An 18,576-nucleotide genomic window follows, 5' to 3' on the forward strand; every position below is an offset into this window, starting at 1 on the left:
TTAGATTGAGTTTCTTGTGCTATTTTGTCAGTCTTGCATAGTTCTTCTGCAATTTTTCACAGTCAGTCCTTGTCTTTATCATAATATATAACAAAAATAACAAAAGTCCAGTACAGGTTTGTGGCTCTGTCCTATAGGGGTCATTTCTGGGAAAGTCTTGAAGCCTGTCTTAAATCCTGAAATTGCTTAAACGGGCAGAAGATCCTTGATGTTGGGAATATTGAGTCTGAGATGCGGGAAAGAGTTATTGTTGAATGTTGTGTCTGCACACAATCAAATTCTGCTCTCTTGCTCTGCTCTGCTTTTCTTTCCTTTCTTTCTTTGTGTTTATCTTGTCTGTGAGCCCGTGCTGAGCTCTAGCCCCGGGGTTTGCAAATCTTTCTGTCACTTCCACACAAAGAATAGTTTTGAGCAAGGAGAAAGACAGAGAACTTCTCTGGAGGATAGATGTTATATGACAAAAACCCTTGTCCTTTGGTCCTTGCAAAAATGTTGCTGTGCCAGTCCATCCCTGTGGCCGTGATTAAAGCTGTGGTCATCTCTCCTCAGCAGTCTTGAATAGTCTCATTAATGACTCCTTCCAGTTGCCTCCATGCCTGGTGTCTGTTCCTGCAGTGAACTCACTTGTAACCCCCCAAGAGAGCTGCTACCTCTGTCTCACCAGAGCATCTTCTCCCCGTCCTCCCATACTAGCAGCTCTGCCCAGCCGCTCATATCCTTCTGCTTCCTCACACTTTCTGCTGTCATCTTTTCTTGTGTTTGTTTCTTGCCTTTCCATGTGTGTTTTTTCTCATTGCTCCACCTGTGTACATCCCAGGTTCACTTGTGCACCCCACCACCCTCATGCAAAGTCCCTCACGTTATGCCCAGTCTCTGATTGATGTGGCCGCTCCAGCTATGTGACCTGGCTTCTTCTGCCTTTCGCTCTTTCATCCTATGCATCTTTCGCTTTGATTTAAGCACTTATGATGACACCTTTTTTCATCCCTTCTCTTGGGTCTCCTCTTGAATTCTCCCCAGAGCAGCTTTCCCTTCTCTGATCTTCTTCACGTTTCAGCAAGGAACAGCAGAACAACTGTCACCTGTTGCTTTGCAGGTGACTCAGCACCCCTCCGCTCCGAGAGCTATCACTGCACACGCAGAAGTCTGCACAGATCAGAGAGGAAGCGAGAGCCCAGCCCTGCACCAAGCAGCTCCCCATGGCAGCAGGAACCAGCTGCACTGCAGGGCATGGGCTGGCTCTGGCGGTGGAGGAGCAGGACCTCTGAGAATTCCTGCGACCCTCGGGGACCTCGCATGGCAAGGTGGCCAAGGGGAGGCCCAGAGGAGCGGCTGGAGGGAGGGGAGGTGGGAGGGGAGGCAAGGAGCTTCTTGCAGAGCTGGGCTGTGAGGAACTGGTGGAGAGTGGTGGTGGGCAGAGGGGCCAGCTCTGAAGGGGCAGAGGAGGGGGCATCAAAGCGCGCCGCAGGGAGCTGAGAAAAAAGCAGCGTTAGTTAGCCCAACTTTGTGCCTGCGCTTGTACGTCTGAAAGTGGCTGGGGTCTGAGCTCTCTTTCATTTTAAGTCTGAGTTATTCCAGCCCAGTGACTCGATTTATTTCTGTCCCTGCTCTTGACATTTCTCTTTCAGGTGGCTGCTGCCTGTTTTGGGTGGGGCTGTGGGCTGGGGTGACTCATGTTTTCAAGCTCTTATCAGCATCAGTATGATGTTCTGCTTTTCTATTCTGTCATACGGCATCCCGCTCCCCTCCCTTTCTTCCCCTCCCTCCGCCGGCTCCCAGAGGAGGCGACAGACGGTCCTGTAATTTGGTTCCATTCGCTCGACTGGAGCAACACCTGCCCCCCTCTCTGGGGACGGGAGGGTCTCATCCCAAACTGTGCAAGGAGCCAAAGATGAATCTGAAGCCCACATGCAAATAGAGCCCAGGATAAAACAACATGGCCATTCTGGGCAGGAAAGGCAAAATCCGTCACCAGGGGAAGAGGCAGGAAAAACAAAATCGCCTCTGAAGAAATAAAGAAGAAGTGCCAGGAGATTGCCTTTTCCTTTTGGGTTGGTTGCTATTGTGGTTATTGATCTGTCCAACCCTGGAGAATAAACTGAGAGTACTGAAAAATAATGGCTGACATTAGAACACATTTATTCGCCCTAAAAGGACTGGGTTAATTGGGTTACAGGGTGGCTAGATGGATAGATATGTGAATAGATAGATACAATGTCACTGATATTTTTTCATGGCTATATAATGGAAAAGATCCATTTCTTTGTTGAATTTCATATACAGCATCCTCTTAAGGTCCCCCCCCTCCCCCCCATCTCTCCCTCTCTCTCTCTCTCTCTCTCTCTCTCTCTCACACACACACACACACACACTCCATGCTGGAAATACACCAAAGATACCAAATCACACCCAAGACCCTCAGAATTTCTCTGCTGTAAGTGTCAGTGGTAATATCCTACCTGCCTCACCCACTTTTTAGCGCCAGCGATAAGGCGCTACTTCGTGGCTAGTGGTTAGTGTGATCCCGAATGCACACGTACCATGCACTTTGCTGATGAGCGATGGTCTGTGACTAGAAATCTTTCCTTCTGCATACGCATATCTAATAGCAGCATAAATGCAAGTCTATATTTTGGAGTATTTTGTGCTCTAGATCCTTTAATCTCTTGGGAAAGCATATGATACCCATAGAAACAGTTCCCCCTTAGCTGTACAGTCCCGTGGAAATCAGTATGTTTATTTCTAGGAGTTACTTTTGGCTTGCTGTCTGTCCTTGTTCACTGTATCAGGGTCAGGATCTCCTTCCAGCGTGCAGATGAATGCACTAGATTCCCTTCCTCTCTGTAAATCCTAGAGGTTCCATGCAATGTTTTCTATACTGGGCTGAGTCAGGCTTAAAGTACCTCTTCTAGCTTCAGCTGAAGCTCCGGAGGCAGTGCTCTGCCTTCTCTGTCTTTGAGTATGCTTTCTTTCATGGTTTGTAGGATGAGCTCCACTTTAAATGTGAAAGAAAGGTATCCAAATGTAGCTTTAATCTTAGCTTTAATCCCTAAAAACCCAGTAAATATTAACTCTATGTTTCTTTCCTGCCAATTGTTGGGTTGGCGCCCGTGATACAAACTGCCATTCAGCAGTTCCACCCCATTCCTCCTACAATATTGTCATTCAAGGTCATTCATTCCTGTATTGCTGAGGGAACACAGACGTAGGCAAAGTAACTTTGATTATGTAATTAGACTTTATTGCTATCTAACCAGACTTGCAATGAGATGGAGTTAAAGTTGTTTACCCATTTTCCATAAATCCAGACTTTTGAGCACTTAGCCTTGCAGCCTTTTTATTGCATTAACTCTGTAGCTTGTACATACTACTCAGATTTTTCTCAAGAATAAAAAATAGGGAGGTATGAGGGAGCAAAACCTACCTTTTGTTTCCAACAGTCATCAAATGCTGGATGAGAATGAGTTTCCTTCTTGATGCCAGCAGGAAGAATAGAAGTGGTTGGGCTGATGTCATGGTGGTGAGAGGATGCAAGTAAGGTGGTGAGCAGGTGGAAGTGAGACAGGGCTTGAAGGGAGAAGCAGTTTCTTCCACCAATAAACCTTTTGAAGAAAAGGACGTATCTTCGGATGAAGTGCCCTGACCCTTCTGCAGGTTAAACTTGAGACTTGAGCCTGTGGATACCATCAAACCCCAAATCCTTCCTGCCCGTTCCCTGAGCGCAAGCAGGGTCTCCGATGTCTCAGGGGGTGGTGGGAATGGGATGACCCAGAGGCTATCTTTACTTCCAAACCTGAGCTGTTCCCACACATCCCCACGCCACGCTCTCCTGTGCTCACAGCGCAGGGGGCTCACTGGCTCATCGTTTGGGCACAGGGTCCCGAGGCTGGGAACTCAAGACCCTGGGCTAATAACTGCTGCTTGGTGCACAGCATCTTCACTGCATAGACCCAGCTTAAGCATCTCTCAGCCTGCGACCTGACGCATTTCAAGACCCCCAGAGCCGGGAACGTGGCCGGGGGGGATGCTGGGTTCACACCTGCTTATCCTACAGCCCCGTGTGCTTGAACCAACCGCCAGTGACCACAGCCACCATACTTTACAGTAAGGTAGTGCAGAGCACTCTCGTCCCTAAAACTTGCATTCCCACACTCAAGAAGGAAATAATATGTTAATATTTTTATTAACTAAGCCCTCCTGAATGTTGATAACACGAAGGCTTGCTGAATGGCAGGATTTACAATATCGCCCAGGCAATTAGCACCAAACTTGGCCCAGTGCCCAGATGTTGACAGACCCTAAGAAAGAAGCCTGTCCTGAAGAAAACCAGCCCCAGAGTTGGTGGAGTTATTCAGCCCCGAAAGGTGCAGGATTTGAAAACTGTGCATCAAACTGCCGAACCTGTCTGTGCTCCCTTGGGATGTGGGAAACGCGCATTGGCAGAAAGCGGAATTAACAGCCTCTCTGACAGGTTTTCTGCATGGAGCTTTTCAAATGGTCAAGCCCGCACTTAATTAAACCACCGTGCAAAGTGTCAGCCATAAAAATGGGAAGGGGGGGGGAGGGTTTTATCTCTCCAGCAAGTAGCAATTGACAACACTGCCGCCTGCCTGAGTCAGTCGCAATATTCAAATTATAGGTAAAATTAACCCCTCGCGGTAAACAAGAAAAGGATTTAATAAGTGAGGTGGCACAGGTGGCACAGAGGTCTTGCATTACTCAGGTAATAACCTGCCTGCTACTGAGTCCGTATCGGTGCTGTGTTTCAACTGACAGGCTCTAGCAGTGGAGCCTGATATAAAGACGTATGGCTGAGGCTTTCAAAAACAGGGAAAGGGCCCAAGATTTTTACTTGGATTCAGTTGAATTGGACCTGGCCAGAGAGGGGTCAAAAACTGAACTGAAACAAGAGGAGGAAAACCCCGTGCACTCAGGAAAGTCGGACATAGCACAGAGCGATGCGGCGTAAGAGGTGCTTGCAAGCACGGGATTTGATTCTCCAGCCCGAACTCTGAGGCGTGCGACCAGATGCCAGCCGTGATGGGAGCGGGAGGGAGCGACGGCGGCGGTCCTGTGGCCCCTGCGCGTTTGGGCAGCGCGGCCGGGGCCGGGGAGCTGTGGGGGGGGGGGCCGCAGCCCCAGCCTCCCCGGGAAGAGGCAGGTAACCTGTTGAAGCTTTCCCAGGCACGACTCGCGAAGCCTTTGCAAGCCTTATTCACCAGGGCATCGCATCTCCCTCTTACAGAAAGACCAACAGAGAAAAAGAATTAGGAAAAAACAGCTTTTATTTGATACTTTTATTTATATGCAAAACAGCTCACCATTCATGAGAGATATGAAAAACGCATCAGATAGAAACCAGATTTATCTATTTTCACTACAAAATATTGCATTATATAAAGCAACAGAGACACACAAAAAAACCCTGAAAAAGACTAAAATCTTTGGATAGTAGATGTGGTTTTTTCTTTTTCTCTTTCGTCCCTAAAATGCGCTTCTTGTTTTCAGAGATTCACAGCAAAGAACATGAAACATTTTCAGGTTATAGAATTTTTTTTTGGTTGTCACAAAGGAAAGCAGTCCTGGATTTACTTTTCTTTCTTTTCTTTTTTTTTTTTTTTTTAGGAAAAATGTCCTTTCCTAAAAATATACCACACACATACACGCCCACGCGCACTCCCACACACATGCATGTATACACACACGCACGTATACACCCACAAAGAAACTACTTCCCTTATAAACGATTTGCAAAGTACTTTTCGGACGGAACTATAGATCAGAATAACAACAAGTTTTAAAAAAACTCTCCTAGTTAAGTGCTAGTGGTTGTCGATCCCACAAGAGGAAAGAAAGAAAAAAGGTCAAGAACAAATGCCTTGAGATATATATATATATAAAATATACTTATAAACAGGGAGGAAGGGGAGGTTTGTCGTACACAAGTGCAATATAATCGGAGGGAAGAAAAATAAATTAAAAGAAAGGAAAAGGAACACCGTGTCGATCCCAACGAACACTGATAGAGTTAAACGTAATATTCCACAGGAGAAAGTGTAAACACCCGACTATAGAAACCAATTGGCACAAAGTACCCAAAGGAAAATTGCCACCACTCTGAAAAATAAATAAATCTCGAAAAAAATAAATTGTCGACTCCTTCTACCATAAATAAAAAATAGTTATTTTTAACTGCACCCATGGGTCACACGCTTAAGGTCACAAGTAGACGTTTTTTGGATATATATAAAGGGGCACTTGACAGCCTGAAGAAACAATCCGGGTCCGCACCTCTCGCCGAGCGACGGGCTCTCGGCCGGCCGCGCCGCGGGAGCGGCCCCGGGGAGAGAGGGCGGGCTGCGGGGACCCCCCCGCCCCGGGGACGGCACCCCCTCCCCCCCCCCCCCCGCCGGGGGGCTACACGTCCAGGACGTGGTTGAGATAGGAGATGTAGCAGATGGCGAGGCGCAGGATCTCGATCTTGGAGAGCTTCTTGTCGGGGGGCAGGGTGGGCAGCAGCTTGCGCAGCTCGGCGAAGGCCAGGTTGAAGGCCTCCACGCGGATCCGCTCACGCGTGGCGTGGGCCGAGCGGTACTTGGCCGTGGCGCGTCGCCGCCGGCGCTTCTCCTCCCGGCTGAGCGGCGGCGGGTGCAGCCCCGGCCGGACCCCGCCGCGGCCCTCCCCGCCGCCGCCCCCGCCGCCGCCCCGGCCCTCCCCGCCGCCGCCCTCGGCGGGCTCCGGGTCGGAGGCGCAGCAGCTGAGGGCCCGGGCGTCCGCGCCGCCCAGGGACTCGGGGTCGGAGGGCGCCGAGGAGGGGTGGTCCGAGTCGGCGGCTTGGTCCGGGCTGAGCATCATCTTGGAGCCTTCCCGGGACAGAGAAGCAGAGAGAGCGGGTCAGCGCCGCAGCCCCGCCGCCGCCGGGGAGCGGGGAGCGGGGGCGAAGAGGGGGCAGGGACACGGACGCGGGCGGGGGCACGGGCACGGACACGGACACGGACACGGGCAGGGACGTGTCGGTCCCCGCGCCCTGCCCAGTCTCCGGCGCCCGACGGCAGCCCCGGCGGGGCGTACCGCCTCCCGCCGCCCCCCGCGCTTCCTGGGTGTGGGAACAGGCCCGGGAAGGAATAAAAGAATACGCTTTTTTTTCTTTTTTTCTTTTTTTTTTTTTTTTTTTCCCCCTAAACAAGCTAATATCCAATGGCTCAGTATTAGGTCGATTTTTCTTCCCCCCCCCCCCCGATTCTGATATCGTATTTCCTCCCCTGCCAGCCTGCGCTGAACCATCTCTCGCCCGGTACCGCCCCGCGGGCTGCGGACGCGGTGCTCTCGAACACGCAGCTCCAGGCTCCCCCAGCACAACAAGGCCAGAGGGGAAATTTATTTCCCCCAGTCAAAACCAGGCGATCTGATGTTTCTGCTGGACTCTCCCCTCGCTCTTTCCTTTTTTTTTTTAATTTTTTTTTTTTTTCCCCCTTTCCCGCTGCTGACTGCGCGGATAGCCATTTGCCCGCCACCAAACGGGGACGTTCGGGGACTCTCCGGGATCGCAGCGCGGGACTGAAAAAAGAAACAAAGCCCCGAAGCAGCGGCCGAACTTTCCCATTCCTTTGAATTTTCCCTCCCCGAGCGGAGCGGGGAGGAAGGTTCAGCGGACGAAGGCGGGCGTGCCCCGCACAGGCAGACCGGACGGTGCCTTCTGGCGGCCCCGCACCATCTGCCGCGCAGGCGGCAGCGCGCACCCGACCGCGCCCGCGGGCACGCCGCCGCGCAGAGACAATGCGCGCCCGGCCGCTGCCCGACGGCCCCGCCGCGAACGCGCGTGGGCGGGGGCGGCCGGGGCGTCGGACCGGGCGGGGGGCCAGCCTGGGGGGGAGGGAGCACCGCGGACCCCCCTGAACGCCGGCTGCCGAGTTTTTCCACGGAAAGTTTCCAGGCAAAGTCGCCCCTCGGGGCTCAGACCCGGTTGGGAAAAATAAATTAAAAGCAATACTAACAATATGATAATAATAATAATAACTCTACATGAAACGACGGGCAGGAGGAATACTTCCCAGGCAGGGCTAGAGCCAAGCCTCCCCCCACGGGGCGAGACGCGGGGCACGCGTGGCGGGGGTGGGGGAGAGGAGAGGAGAGGAGAGGAGAGGAGAGGAGAGGAGAGGAGAGGAGAGGAGAGGAGAGGAGAGGAGAGGAGAGGAGAGGAGAGGAGAGGAGAGGAGAGGAGAGGAGAGGAGAGGAGAGGAGAGGAGAGCGCTTGCTTCCCCGGTAGAGAGCCGCTGCTTGCCAGGGCCATGGAAAATGGTTCGTCTTGTCTTTTTAACAAGAACCGTTAATCAGGCCCACGAGGCAGGGGTGAGGAATAAAACCCGGCCAGCGCGCAGGTCAGGTATCAGCGATCTCTTGGAAAAAAAAAAAAAAAAAAAAAAGGAAAAAAATAGGAAAGGTTTAAAATCTGCTTTCGGCCGAGATGCGAGCGAGGGGGTTATGCGGAGGCACACTAACAGAGGGAGGGTTGGCAGGGCGGTTGTACGAACACGGGCAAATACAGAAGTGGTTCCCAGAGAAAGTTGCTTAAGGGTTTCTCTACGGCGTGCGTTGAATTTTCCCGTGCTGTTCGGGTTTATCCAGACGGTGGTTTTTGAAAAGCTGAGCCGGAAAAAGGCTTTTTTTTTTTTTCCCTTTCTGTTTTTTTTTTTTTTTTCCATTTCAGTAAACCCTTGCCCGTGCTACCTGGAAAAGAGAGATATTGTTAAGGCTGCTTACCTCGGCGGAGCCGCCTCTCTCTCCAGGTCCCCTCGCCCCCTCGGCGATTCCTTTACAGTTCAAACGACCCTCCGGGAGCGGAGCATGGAAAAATTAAAAAAAAAATAAAAATCAAAACGAAATCGAATGAATTAGGAGCGGAGAAGTGTCCTTCTCGGATGGGGAAAGGCAGCTCTCATCCCTCGCCGCGGCCTCCAGCGCTCCAGCGATGGGCGATGCTATCGCCGTGTTTGTCGGCGGAGCAGAAATAACAACTTAAGTTACTTACGATGCATCAGGGGAGAAAAAAAGCTTTTCCCCCATCGAAGTCTGCCTCCGCCCGTTAATTCGGGGCAGCGGGGCGGCTGCTGCGAGTCGCTTTTTGGGGGGGGAGGGGGTGGGGGGGAATCTCGCTGGAAAGTGCCGTCTCCCTGCTCTTCTTCTTCCTCTTCCCCGATCGCGATAAATAACAAAAGGGACGCGGCGATAGCACCGGCAGGGACGGTCCCCTCTCCCCCGCCCCCTCGGGCTCTCCTTCCCTGCGGCGGCCGGCGGAGCCGCCGCCCGCCCCCCGCAGCCCCCCGAGCCCGGGCCGGGCCGGGAGCCGAGCCCGCCGCTGCCGCCTTTTGTTCCGCCGCGGGTCGGGGTGACAAGGCGTCGCTCCCTCCTTTCTTCTCTATTATTTCTTTTGTTTTTCTCTCTTTTTTCTCTCTTTTTTTCTTTTTTTTTTTTTTTTTTTTTTTTGTTTGTTTGTTTTCCTGTGGGGGTGTAACGTGCGGTTTTGTTAATTCACCGGTCCGGCGGAGAGGGGCAGGAGGGGGAGAAGCCGTCGGCAAATCAATGTTTGGTTTAGTTTTTCTTCTGGTCCTTCAAGAGCTGGCGAGGGGGGGAAAAAAAGGATAAGCGAAACCCCCATCCGTCCCTGAGCTTCCTAAGTCCTCCTGCATCTCTCGAGTGAGAATAAAGAAAGAAATGCGAACGCTGAAAAGAAAAACAAAAAGAAAATACAGGAAAATCTCGGCTCGGGTTCGGAGCGGCTGCGAGAGAGAACGTCAGCGCAGGAAAAGGTACGCTCACACGCACAAAAAGAAAGTGCAGTTCCTCCTCCCACCCCTCCCGGAGTGGCAAAGAAGCCAAGGAGGGGGGCGGAAGGTGGCAGGGGCGAGACAGACAGACAGACAGAGCAGAGATGCGTGCGGATCCGCTCCTGGTACCAAAGGGTTTAGCCTAGCCACGGTCGGAAGAGATAAAGGCTCGCTGGCAGAAAAGGGGACGGCATTTTTTCCCTCTTAAATTGATATTTAATGGGAAAGCCTATTGGACAGAAACCTGGACACGAGTCACTTAATTGGACTTGACATCTGTCACAGTGTGGGAGTTTTCACAGCCCAAATATTTTCAGCAGATCAGATTCTCGCTGAATCTGTGCCACAAATTATAACAGTCGAGAGCAGCCCGTGATATAAACCCTAGCCTCTGGATATATGGTCTCTAGCCACGCTCGTTCCCACCGCTGCTGTTCCCCCCCCCAAATATTGGAGACCCGCTGATCTAGAAAAACACCGCTGGCATTTCCCGTGCAAGCTAATAAATAAGCTTTAAACATCAATTTGCATCACGTACACCGAGTGCGTGGAGAACCATCAGGCTGTTTTTCTAGTGCATTTATTTTTGCGGTCCCCCTCCCATGTCTCCCACCCGCCCCCAACCCTGGTCCACGGCAGGCGCAGCCCTGCCAGAGCCGGGGGGGCAGAGAGGGCCCCCTCCCCGGTTCCTCTGCCCCCCCCTCCGGCACACAGACAACCAGGCGAGGGAGCCGGCCACGGGTCCGTGGCTTTTCTGCTCAGGAGAGGCTGGATGGAGCCAAAGGACGCCTGTGACCACGGTGGTTCTTCTCACTGCCATCTCGCCCCAGCCCCCTCCCAGCTGGCAGCCCCTTCTCCGCTCTGATCCCCTTTTCCCCGTCTCCCTCCCTGCAGGTTCCATCAAATGGGGGCCGTTGCCACTTTTCTTGCCATAATCATCTTCCTCCTTGGGGAGCTTTGTCTGCCAGGATCCTGTGCTGGTCTGCTTCCTCCGGAGCCCCCCAAAAGGGGCAGAGGGGGGGCTGGGGTGGGCGAGGTAGTGCTCCACACAGAGCAGAGTTGGTTCTGCTGCTCGCCGGCAGCTCTGTGGGTGCTTGGTCTTGCCAGAGATGCTTCTCTCCCTGGGTCCCATCAGGAGGATGAGTGGGGGCGAGGTGGCAGGAAAACACTTGCAGGGGTCCCTGTGGTTCATCCAGTAACATATGCAACAGGCTGGGAGATCTCTGAATGGGGAGATGTTCTGCTCTTGATGTGCTCTACATGACCTTAACAAGACTGAGTAACACGCCTGAACAATTTTGGGTTCTGTCAATTTTTTTGAAAGTGATAGATTCTCTGGCAAAGAATGCAATCTCCCTGCATGTCACCCGGTCCACTAGCAAAAGAAACACCTGCAAGAGGATCCTCATGGACATTTCTTCTGGGGAAATGTGGGAATTTCTCTTGCTCCCCCTGCCCACACCAGGTCTCCGAGGCAGCAGGAGGCTGTCACTTGTGTAGGTGGTTTGTGTCCATCTACCAGCACTGGATCCATGGACATCCAACATGATCCCAGCAGGGCTTCTGGAGATGCTCGGCTGCGGGATCCCCGGCTGCCATGGCACATGCCTGTCAAAGACCCATGGTGGAAGGCAGAGGGTGGACATGCAGTGCAGCCTCTGGCTGGGAGGGTCCGAAATGCCTGTGCCCTCAGCACACCTCTCCACCAGCCCTGACAAGGGGCTTCCTAGGTCTGCAGAAAGCCTCCTGCTGAGCTTGAGGGGAGCACTGCTGTGAGGTACCTGGTCTGCATGGAAAGGGGTGTTACATTGATGCTTGGGAGGGTGTTTGAGATCCTAGGCACAGGGACTCAGTAAACGCCCTTGCTACTGCGAAGAGAAGTAACTAAAATCTCAGCTACTCTGCCCGGAAGATTCAGACACAAATCCGTGAGGCTGTGGCACATCCCCATTCAGCTCAGCTCCCTGGTAACCTTCACAGGTGCTCTTTGGAGATCAGGATCTGAGCAGGTCAAGGCCACTGTGCTCCCCATTGCAAGACTCAAGGTCCCGTTCCATCAAAAGACCACAGCCCTACACTTCAAGGAGCAAGCTGTGAAGGACACCTTCTCCAGCTCCTACTTGACTGTGGTTCAGTGCTGGAGGTTTTGGCTCGCTGTACTCCTCGAGGTGTAAGCCTGAGGCCTCAGCCCATATAAGCTGCAGGTGGTGGAACAAGTGGCTGGCTAAGGCTGCCATAGATAACAGCCAGGAAGCTGCTAATTCATGCAAGCCACCCTGCTCTCTGCTGCAGATGCTGTCATCACACAGCTTGCTTTTTATTTTTGATTTCCAGGAAGAGACCAAGCAGTTGCTTCTCAATGCCCTTTGGTTATGAGTGGAGGTTTCTGACACCTCATAAAACACTGTTTACCGCCACTGTGCTCCGATTACCCTACTGCTCTGCTCCCAGGTGTTAAATCCAGAGGTTCCCACCCTGCTCTTGGCATGCCAGGCCTGCAGCGTCTACCCAAACAGCCTTGCTGGGATACTGCGAATCTTCTCACATCAACCATGAGAGCCAGGGTGTAGCCTCTGTATCTTTAGCCCTAAGAATCCAGTCAGAAATGCTGTAGCTGACAGCCTGGCTCTTCTCTGTGCAGACAAAGCCCCAAAGCCCAGAAGCAGGGCCAGATTTTCCCAGTGAAGAGTTCTCCTGCCTCCCACCACTCACACTTGGAGGGAGAAGCGGGTTTCCAGAGCTCAACATTCTCGGGGCCAATTGGCCCAGACTGTGAGGTCACCAGAAACCGTCAGAAATTATGGGGCTAAAGTGCAGTTGATGGAAACTAATACCATTCAATTTTGGCAAAGAAGGGATGATTGAAGGTCTTCCTCAAGATCTCTGTGTATTTTTGCTTAGCATACAGCCTGATGCAAGTGGAGACCTGCATGCTAGGAATCAGTATGGTCCCAAAGGAAGCTTCATAGATGCAAGGCCACCTTATGACTTGTATCCCCCAATACAGGCACAGCCAGTGCAAGCCTATGGTTGATCTCTTCACTAAGCAAGACCTCACTGGCATCAAGCCAAACTGAAATTCCCAAATGATGTCAAAGGTGACCTCAACAGCGTGAATAGCATTGGTTTGGCTTCTCCATAAAAGGTGAAACTGCAGCCTCTAAGCTGCACCTGATGAAGAGAAAGTGAGTAGGAAAAACTGAGGCAAAAAAGGGTCTTCAGTTTGTACAATGGATGTCCGGGGACATTGTATTTCTGTAGCCTTTATGCAGACAAAATCCAAGATAATCAACCTCGAAGCACAAGTGGACAGACATCTCCTGGAGGAGAATTTGGGATTACATTTTGCCATATTGGAGGGCTGTAAGGGAGCCATGAGCATCTCATCTTCTTTACCTGTCTTGAGACATTGCTCCCGGGGCTGGAGGTATAGGAGGAGTGGAGCTGGTTTCCTGTGGATGGCATTGCAGCTCACACAACACTCGTCTCCTTCCCAGTAACCTCATAAGATTAATGAGAATCAAAGATGACCAGAGAAAGATTCATTATCAAAAAAACCCATATCCCACATTTGTAGGGGCCATCTCACTGAAAAGCAAGAAGAAAATCACTCTGTTTTGACTTCCAGGGCTCATTGACAAGCCAATATAACCTTATGACCTAGACTGCTCACCAGATAAGACCTAGCGTCGAGTTAATATTAGTTAATTCATTAATGATAGTGAATAAAAGCTGCCCACTCCTATGAGAATTACAGCAAAGCGTCACAGGCCACCAGACAATATCAAGGGATAGGTGGTGCTGAATCTGTCACAACTCAGGGTTTTGCAGGGTCCAGTGGGATCGGGCTTTGGAAAGGCAAGATTCAGAGGAGGATTGTCTTCAGGGTGCAGTCAGAAGAGACAAGACTGAAAACAGTGCTGCCATGGGATGGTCTTTTATGGAACGGGGACACTTTCTTGCGTGAACTTCTCAGAGTCATGTCACACAATCATTTGAAGGTAATGTCATTTGTGACAATAGCCTGGGTTGGTGTGTACCCACTAAAACTCTGCAAGGGTGCAGCACTAACACCCTGGAGTAGCCATTTGTCCCAAGGAGATGTCCTTCTGGCCTGGCAAAGCAGAAGAACGAAAGAACGCAGCTGGGGTCTCCAGCGCTGGGCCAAATATTAGAAAAATTGTTTTTCACTTGCAGCCTGTGCAAATCTCGCAGGGCTGCCATGGGGAGACATCAAACACGGGAAGGCACAACGCCACTTTTATGGCGTTGCTTGTCAGAGCAGAGCTGCACTTCCATTACTGACACGTCCTCTATCTCTCGAAAGGACAGCTTTCCAGGATGCTTGAGAACATCCATTCTCTTTTATAGCATACGCCATTCACATTGCTGGCATATGCTGCCCATTGAAATAAATGGAGCTTGTCACTCTTGGATGTGTTCCTCGGAAATAAACGGTCAAACAAATTAGAACGCTGAGCCATGAAAATCCTTGTCCTTTTGAAAAATCTGTGCTGGATATAGCTCAGTGCCTCTGCTCGTGGTTTCCTTGGACGTTTGGGTGATATTTTTTGTTTTCCACAGGTCATATTTGCTTTCTCTAGGCAGTGGGATTGAGGCTATTTTAATAACAGGTCAGGAGCTTTGAGGCTGCTGGCAGGAGTGGCTTGCAGCTGGGAAAGGTGAAAAAGCAGTTTCCTTTCTGGGCCATGAACAGAGGTACCAGGGCCACCAGGTCTGGATGCGAGGCCACCCTGGCTGAGGTCTGCCAGCATTTGCGGGACGGACGGGCCCCCTCAGCTGCTCACCTGCAAATGTGAGCATGACTGTCTCTGGGACTGGCTGCTATGTTTTAACCAGTAGTCTCCAGGCTAGCTAATGGTTGAAATCTACGGCTTTTGGGCAAGATCCTGATACTCTTTACCCAGTTGCAGACTTTGGCTCATCTCCCTTTGTTTGGTTCCAGTCTTTTCCTTTCCCTGTTGGACTAGAGCAGCCATGACGTTAAGATCAAGCTCTAGCTGCTACTGTAAAGAGCCAGGTGCCATCATGAGGGTGTTCATGACCCTTCGCTGCCATATTGTCTTAACATCTCCAAAGATCAACCTTGCAATGCTAGTTAATATTCACAGCTCCCCTGAGATTAGAGTGTCTCGGGAGATGGAAGATGATGCGTAGTTTTTAAAGGCAGAAGGGACCACCGCAAGCATCTCTCCGCAGGTTGAAGGCCACAGGACTTTCCTGTTTGCTTCCCATATGAATGAGTGTGCTTTTTTCAGAAATAATATTCGTGCTTGGTCTAAACATTGGTGGTGGTGGAGGATTCACTATGATCGTTGGTAAGTTACTCCGCCAGCCATTTCTCCCCACTGTTGAAAACACTGGTGTAGAAAATGAGCCTGCACACCTTCAGCATCCAGCCGTGAGATTTTGTTACAGCTTGGTCCCCTGGATTAAGAGCTCCCTATTATCATATTATCAGGTTTAGATAGGGATTTTGTAAGCAGGTGTATGCATGTGTGCTGTACAGCTGATATGCCTGCATGCACCAGTTATTAGCTTGGACTTTCCGGTCATGCAGAACCTAGCTACAGCTATTGCTGCTGCTCTGGTCAGATGTCTGGAAATTTTGGACAAATGGGAAAATTCCACCTGGGCAAACATTTCAGGCAGAAAGAGGAGACGTGCCTGAGTAAACCCAGACATCTGTCGGTCTTTCCTAGGTCAGTATTCATTAGTAGTGGCCATATCAATTCTGCAGCCTTCTTTTTGTTAAACTGAACAGGTTTGAATGCCTTGTCATCATGCAGAAGAGACTAAGCCTGCTTTACTTTTAAGGTGGTTCTGGTCTGGGATATTTCCCATTCTTCCTGTCCATAATCTTAGCCCAGAAATGAGATGCTTAGCATGTCAAGCTCTGAATATAGGACAAGAAATACGTATCATGCTTGTCAGTGTCTGTAAGATCCTAATGCAGCCTGGGAACAGGTGCATTGGAAATATCACACTAAAATCACAAAAAAACACATATAAAGACCTGAGAATAGCCACAGTGGGTTAGATCAAAGGTATCCTGTTTTCAGCAGTACCAGAAGAGGGTGTCTGGGAAAACCATGAGAATAACATAAATCTACAGTGATACTGCCCCCAAACATCCTCCTGGCATTGAGTTCATGGCAGTTTAATGTACTAGACAAACTTTTCTTCTAGGAATTTGTCAGGTTGCTTTTTGAATTCATGTAAACTTTCAGCATCCATAATTTCCCACGGCAAGGAGTTCTCTGTGAGCCATGTAGTTAGGTAAAGGCCTAAAGAGTTATTTGTAAACATATTTGCAAATAAATTAGCTAGGTTTGCTGTCCTGCTGTGGCTCCTACTGCTAAAAAGTACATGAAGAGTAGTGTTGAGTATGTGGGCAGTAGTGCCTGATGTTTTCAATGAATGCATTTGGTTGAAAGCATAAATAATGGGTGGATTATAGCCAGTTATGGAAAAGAGTAGGATTCTCCTACTGCCTGAGTACGGGTAAGGTAGCAAAACCAAGGCCTGGCCCCGTGAAAACAGCTGCTCACCTTATATTGACCTGGGCCAGCGTCTGAAAATACGACCAGTCACGCACACGCAGATACATTTGTTATATAGCTTGGAGCCATGGAAAGTGTCTGTGTGGAGCAGGCACTGAAGCAGTTAACAAAACAAGCCAGAAGCAGAGATGTGAATGGTAACCTTTGCAATGCACTAAGTCACACACACAAATAACTAGCGAGTAGTTTGTGAATTAAGCAGGACACATAGGAGGAACTTGGTGATTTTGACACATACCTGGTGTACTAAATACGGTGTGTGGGCTTGTGCTGCTCCCAAACACACGTGGCTGGGGTGCCGCAGATAGCGGATTTAGGGGGAGGCAGACACGGTGTGCATTGCCACCGAGGACCTTACCTGTGCACGTGTGTGCAACTGCTGGCTGCCAGGGTGAAGAAAGAAAAAGTGGATGTCAAGTCTAGCTGGCAGCCAATGCATCTGTCTTCTGTCTTTCACTCCCCCACACTCGAGGTGGAACTTGGCTATTTTTGAATCTGATGTCTGTGTGTGTAGCCATGGGGAATGATCTTTCGTGAGAAAAAGGGGGGCGGGGGAAAGAAGGAGATTTTAAAGCCACCTGCATTCTGCAAGCAGATATTTCTCCCTGCTTTGATGCTGCGCACCCCAGCCCCCAGGTCTCCTTTCCTCACTTGGAAGAAGTAGAACTTGTAAAACAAAACCCAGTAATCATAACAGGACAGCTTAGACCAGCTGGCCAGGGAAGAAGAACGCTGCCTTGTGATGCATGCAGTGTAAGGACTGCCTCACTGGAGCATCCAGGTGCCCTCCCCAGTCTGGTGTCCTTTCCCCAGCCATGGCCAGTATCCGGCATTTCGCAGGTGGGTGCACTGAGCCCTCCAGAAGATGCTGATGCAGATGCCTAGTGTTGCAACCTAAAAATAGGATATGCCCATATGAAACAGAGTTCAAAGGTTACCAGCATGTCTGCAGGAGTGACACAATGGGCATCTAGCAACCAGGCAGTTGTAAATGTCATCTTAAGGTTTACTTCATACTGCAAGTGGCCTATGGCAGCCAGGTGAGTGCTCTTCAGGAGCAGTTTAATCAGACAGGCAAGTGGAAGAGCAGCTACTCGCCAGCCTAAAGACACCTGAGTGGCTCTGTTGTGCCATGTCAAAGGGCTGCCTTGCCCCATATTGACACTGGTTTTTAACAAAGGCTTAGAGGAGGAGGGTGAGAACAAGGCAAGTAACATTGCTAGGCATGGTCTCCTGTCTTCTAGCAAACTGTGACTTGGTTATTTCCTGGGGTCAGAAGTGGCTTGGAGGGGTTAAAAATTCCTGGAGAAATTTTTTTCCATAAAGTCGTTAAAATTTTTTTTCTTTTTTCTTTTAAATCACACACACACATTTCCCTTTCCTTTTATTTGTTCTGAACATGCTGTATTTCATCTGCCTTCTACGTCTTGATTTCCAAGAACAATGAACAACAATTCTCCACTCTTCTCATGCATTAGCTTTTCCATGCTTCCTGCTGTTGTCCATCTCTATCATATCTTTCTCCCCAGTGGTCTCTTTTCCAGCCACAAAATTCCCAAGTCTATGTAGTTATTTGCTACTTTATCCATGTAGTATCTTGCATGGGAGCAGCTGTATACCTTCATCCATCTTTGTTGCCCTTCCTTTCCTGCAACAAGTTCTGCTGTGTCATTTGGGTTGGGGATAGGACCAGAATGTAGTCTTCAAGATCTGCATGCATCACAGATTCACACAGTGACATAACGATGCTTTTGGTTATGTCATGCACCCCCTTTCCGTGCTTGGCACAGTCAGCTCGCAAAATGGCTGCTTGTTCAGCCTTCCTTCCCAGTAGTTTTATGCCTGGATGGGAGATCCACAGATATTTGAGGGTAATACTGGGTGAAGAGGAAGCCAGGACTTCTTCATTCTAAGCCCAGACCCGCAACCGACTCAGGAAGTGGTCTCAAACAAACAATTTCACCTCTCCGTGCCTCATCTCTGTCTCCAGGAAAGGGAGCGTTTCCCAACCTAATGCAGAAGAAACAGTGTGAAGCAAGGTGAATGTGTCTGAGATCCCCAGATGAATGCTGCTAGGAAAGGGAAGGCTGGTGTTAATTAGGGTCAGCCTAATTCTGTTTGCACAATGAAAGTTGTAACACTCTTCCTTGCATCCCTCCCTGGCTTGT

At 50.3% G+C, this 18,576-nt stretch overlaps 1 protein-coding gene across 1 annotated transcript; it reads right to left on the reverse strand.

Annotated features, from left to right (window-relative positions):
• Positions 1–6,405: 6,405 nt before the first annotated feature.
• NHLH2 (nescient helix-loop-helix 2) lies at positions 6,406–9,079 on the reverse strand. The gene is made up of 2 exons (XM_075412814.1): positions 8,761–9,079; positions 6,406–6,863 (listed from the first exon to the last, which is right to left on the reverse strand). The coding sequence occupies exon 2, from the start codon at positions 6,853–6,855 to the stop codon at positions 6,418–6,420; it is 438 nt and encodes a 145-aa protein (XP_075268929.1). The 5' UTR covers positions 6,856–6,863; positions 8,761–9,079; the 3' UTR covers positions 6,406–6,417.
• Positions 9,080–18,576: the final 9,497 nt, after the last annotated feature.

Source organism: Opisthocomus hoazin, chromosome 1, assembly GCF_030867145.1.
Source record: "Opisthocomus hoazin isolate bOpiHoa1 chromosome 1, bOpiHoa1.hap1, whole genome shotgun sequence".
NCBI lineage: Eukaryota > Metazoa > Chordata > Aves > Opisthocomiformes > Opisthocomidae > Opisthocomus > Opisthocomus hoazin.

Bases quoted from the DNA above. Each gene is read 5' to 3' on its own strand.
- NHLH2 (XM_075412814.1), bottom strand. From the start codon at position 6,855: ATGATGCTCAGCCCGGACCAAGCCGCCGACTCGGACCACCCCTCCTCG.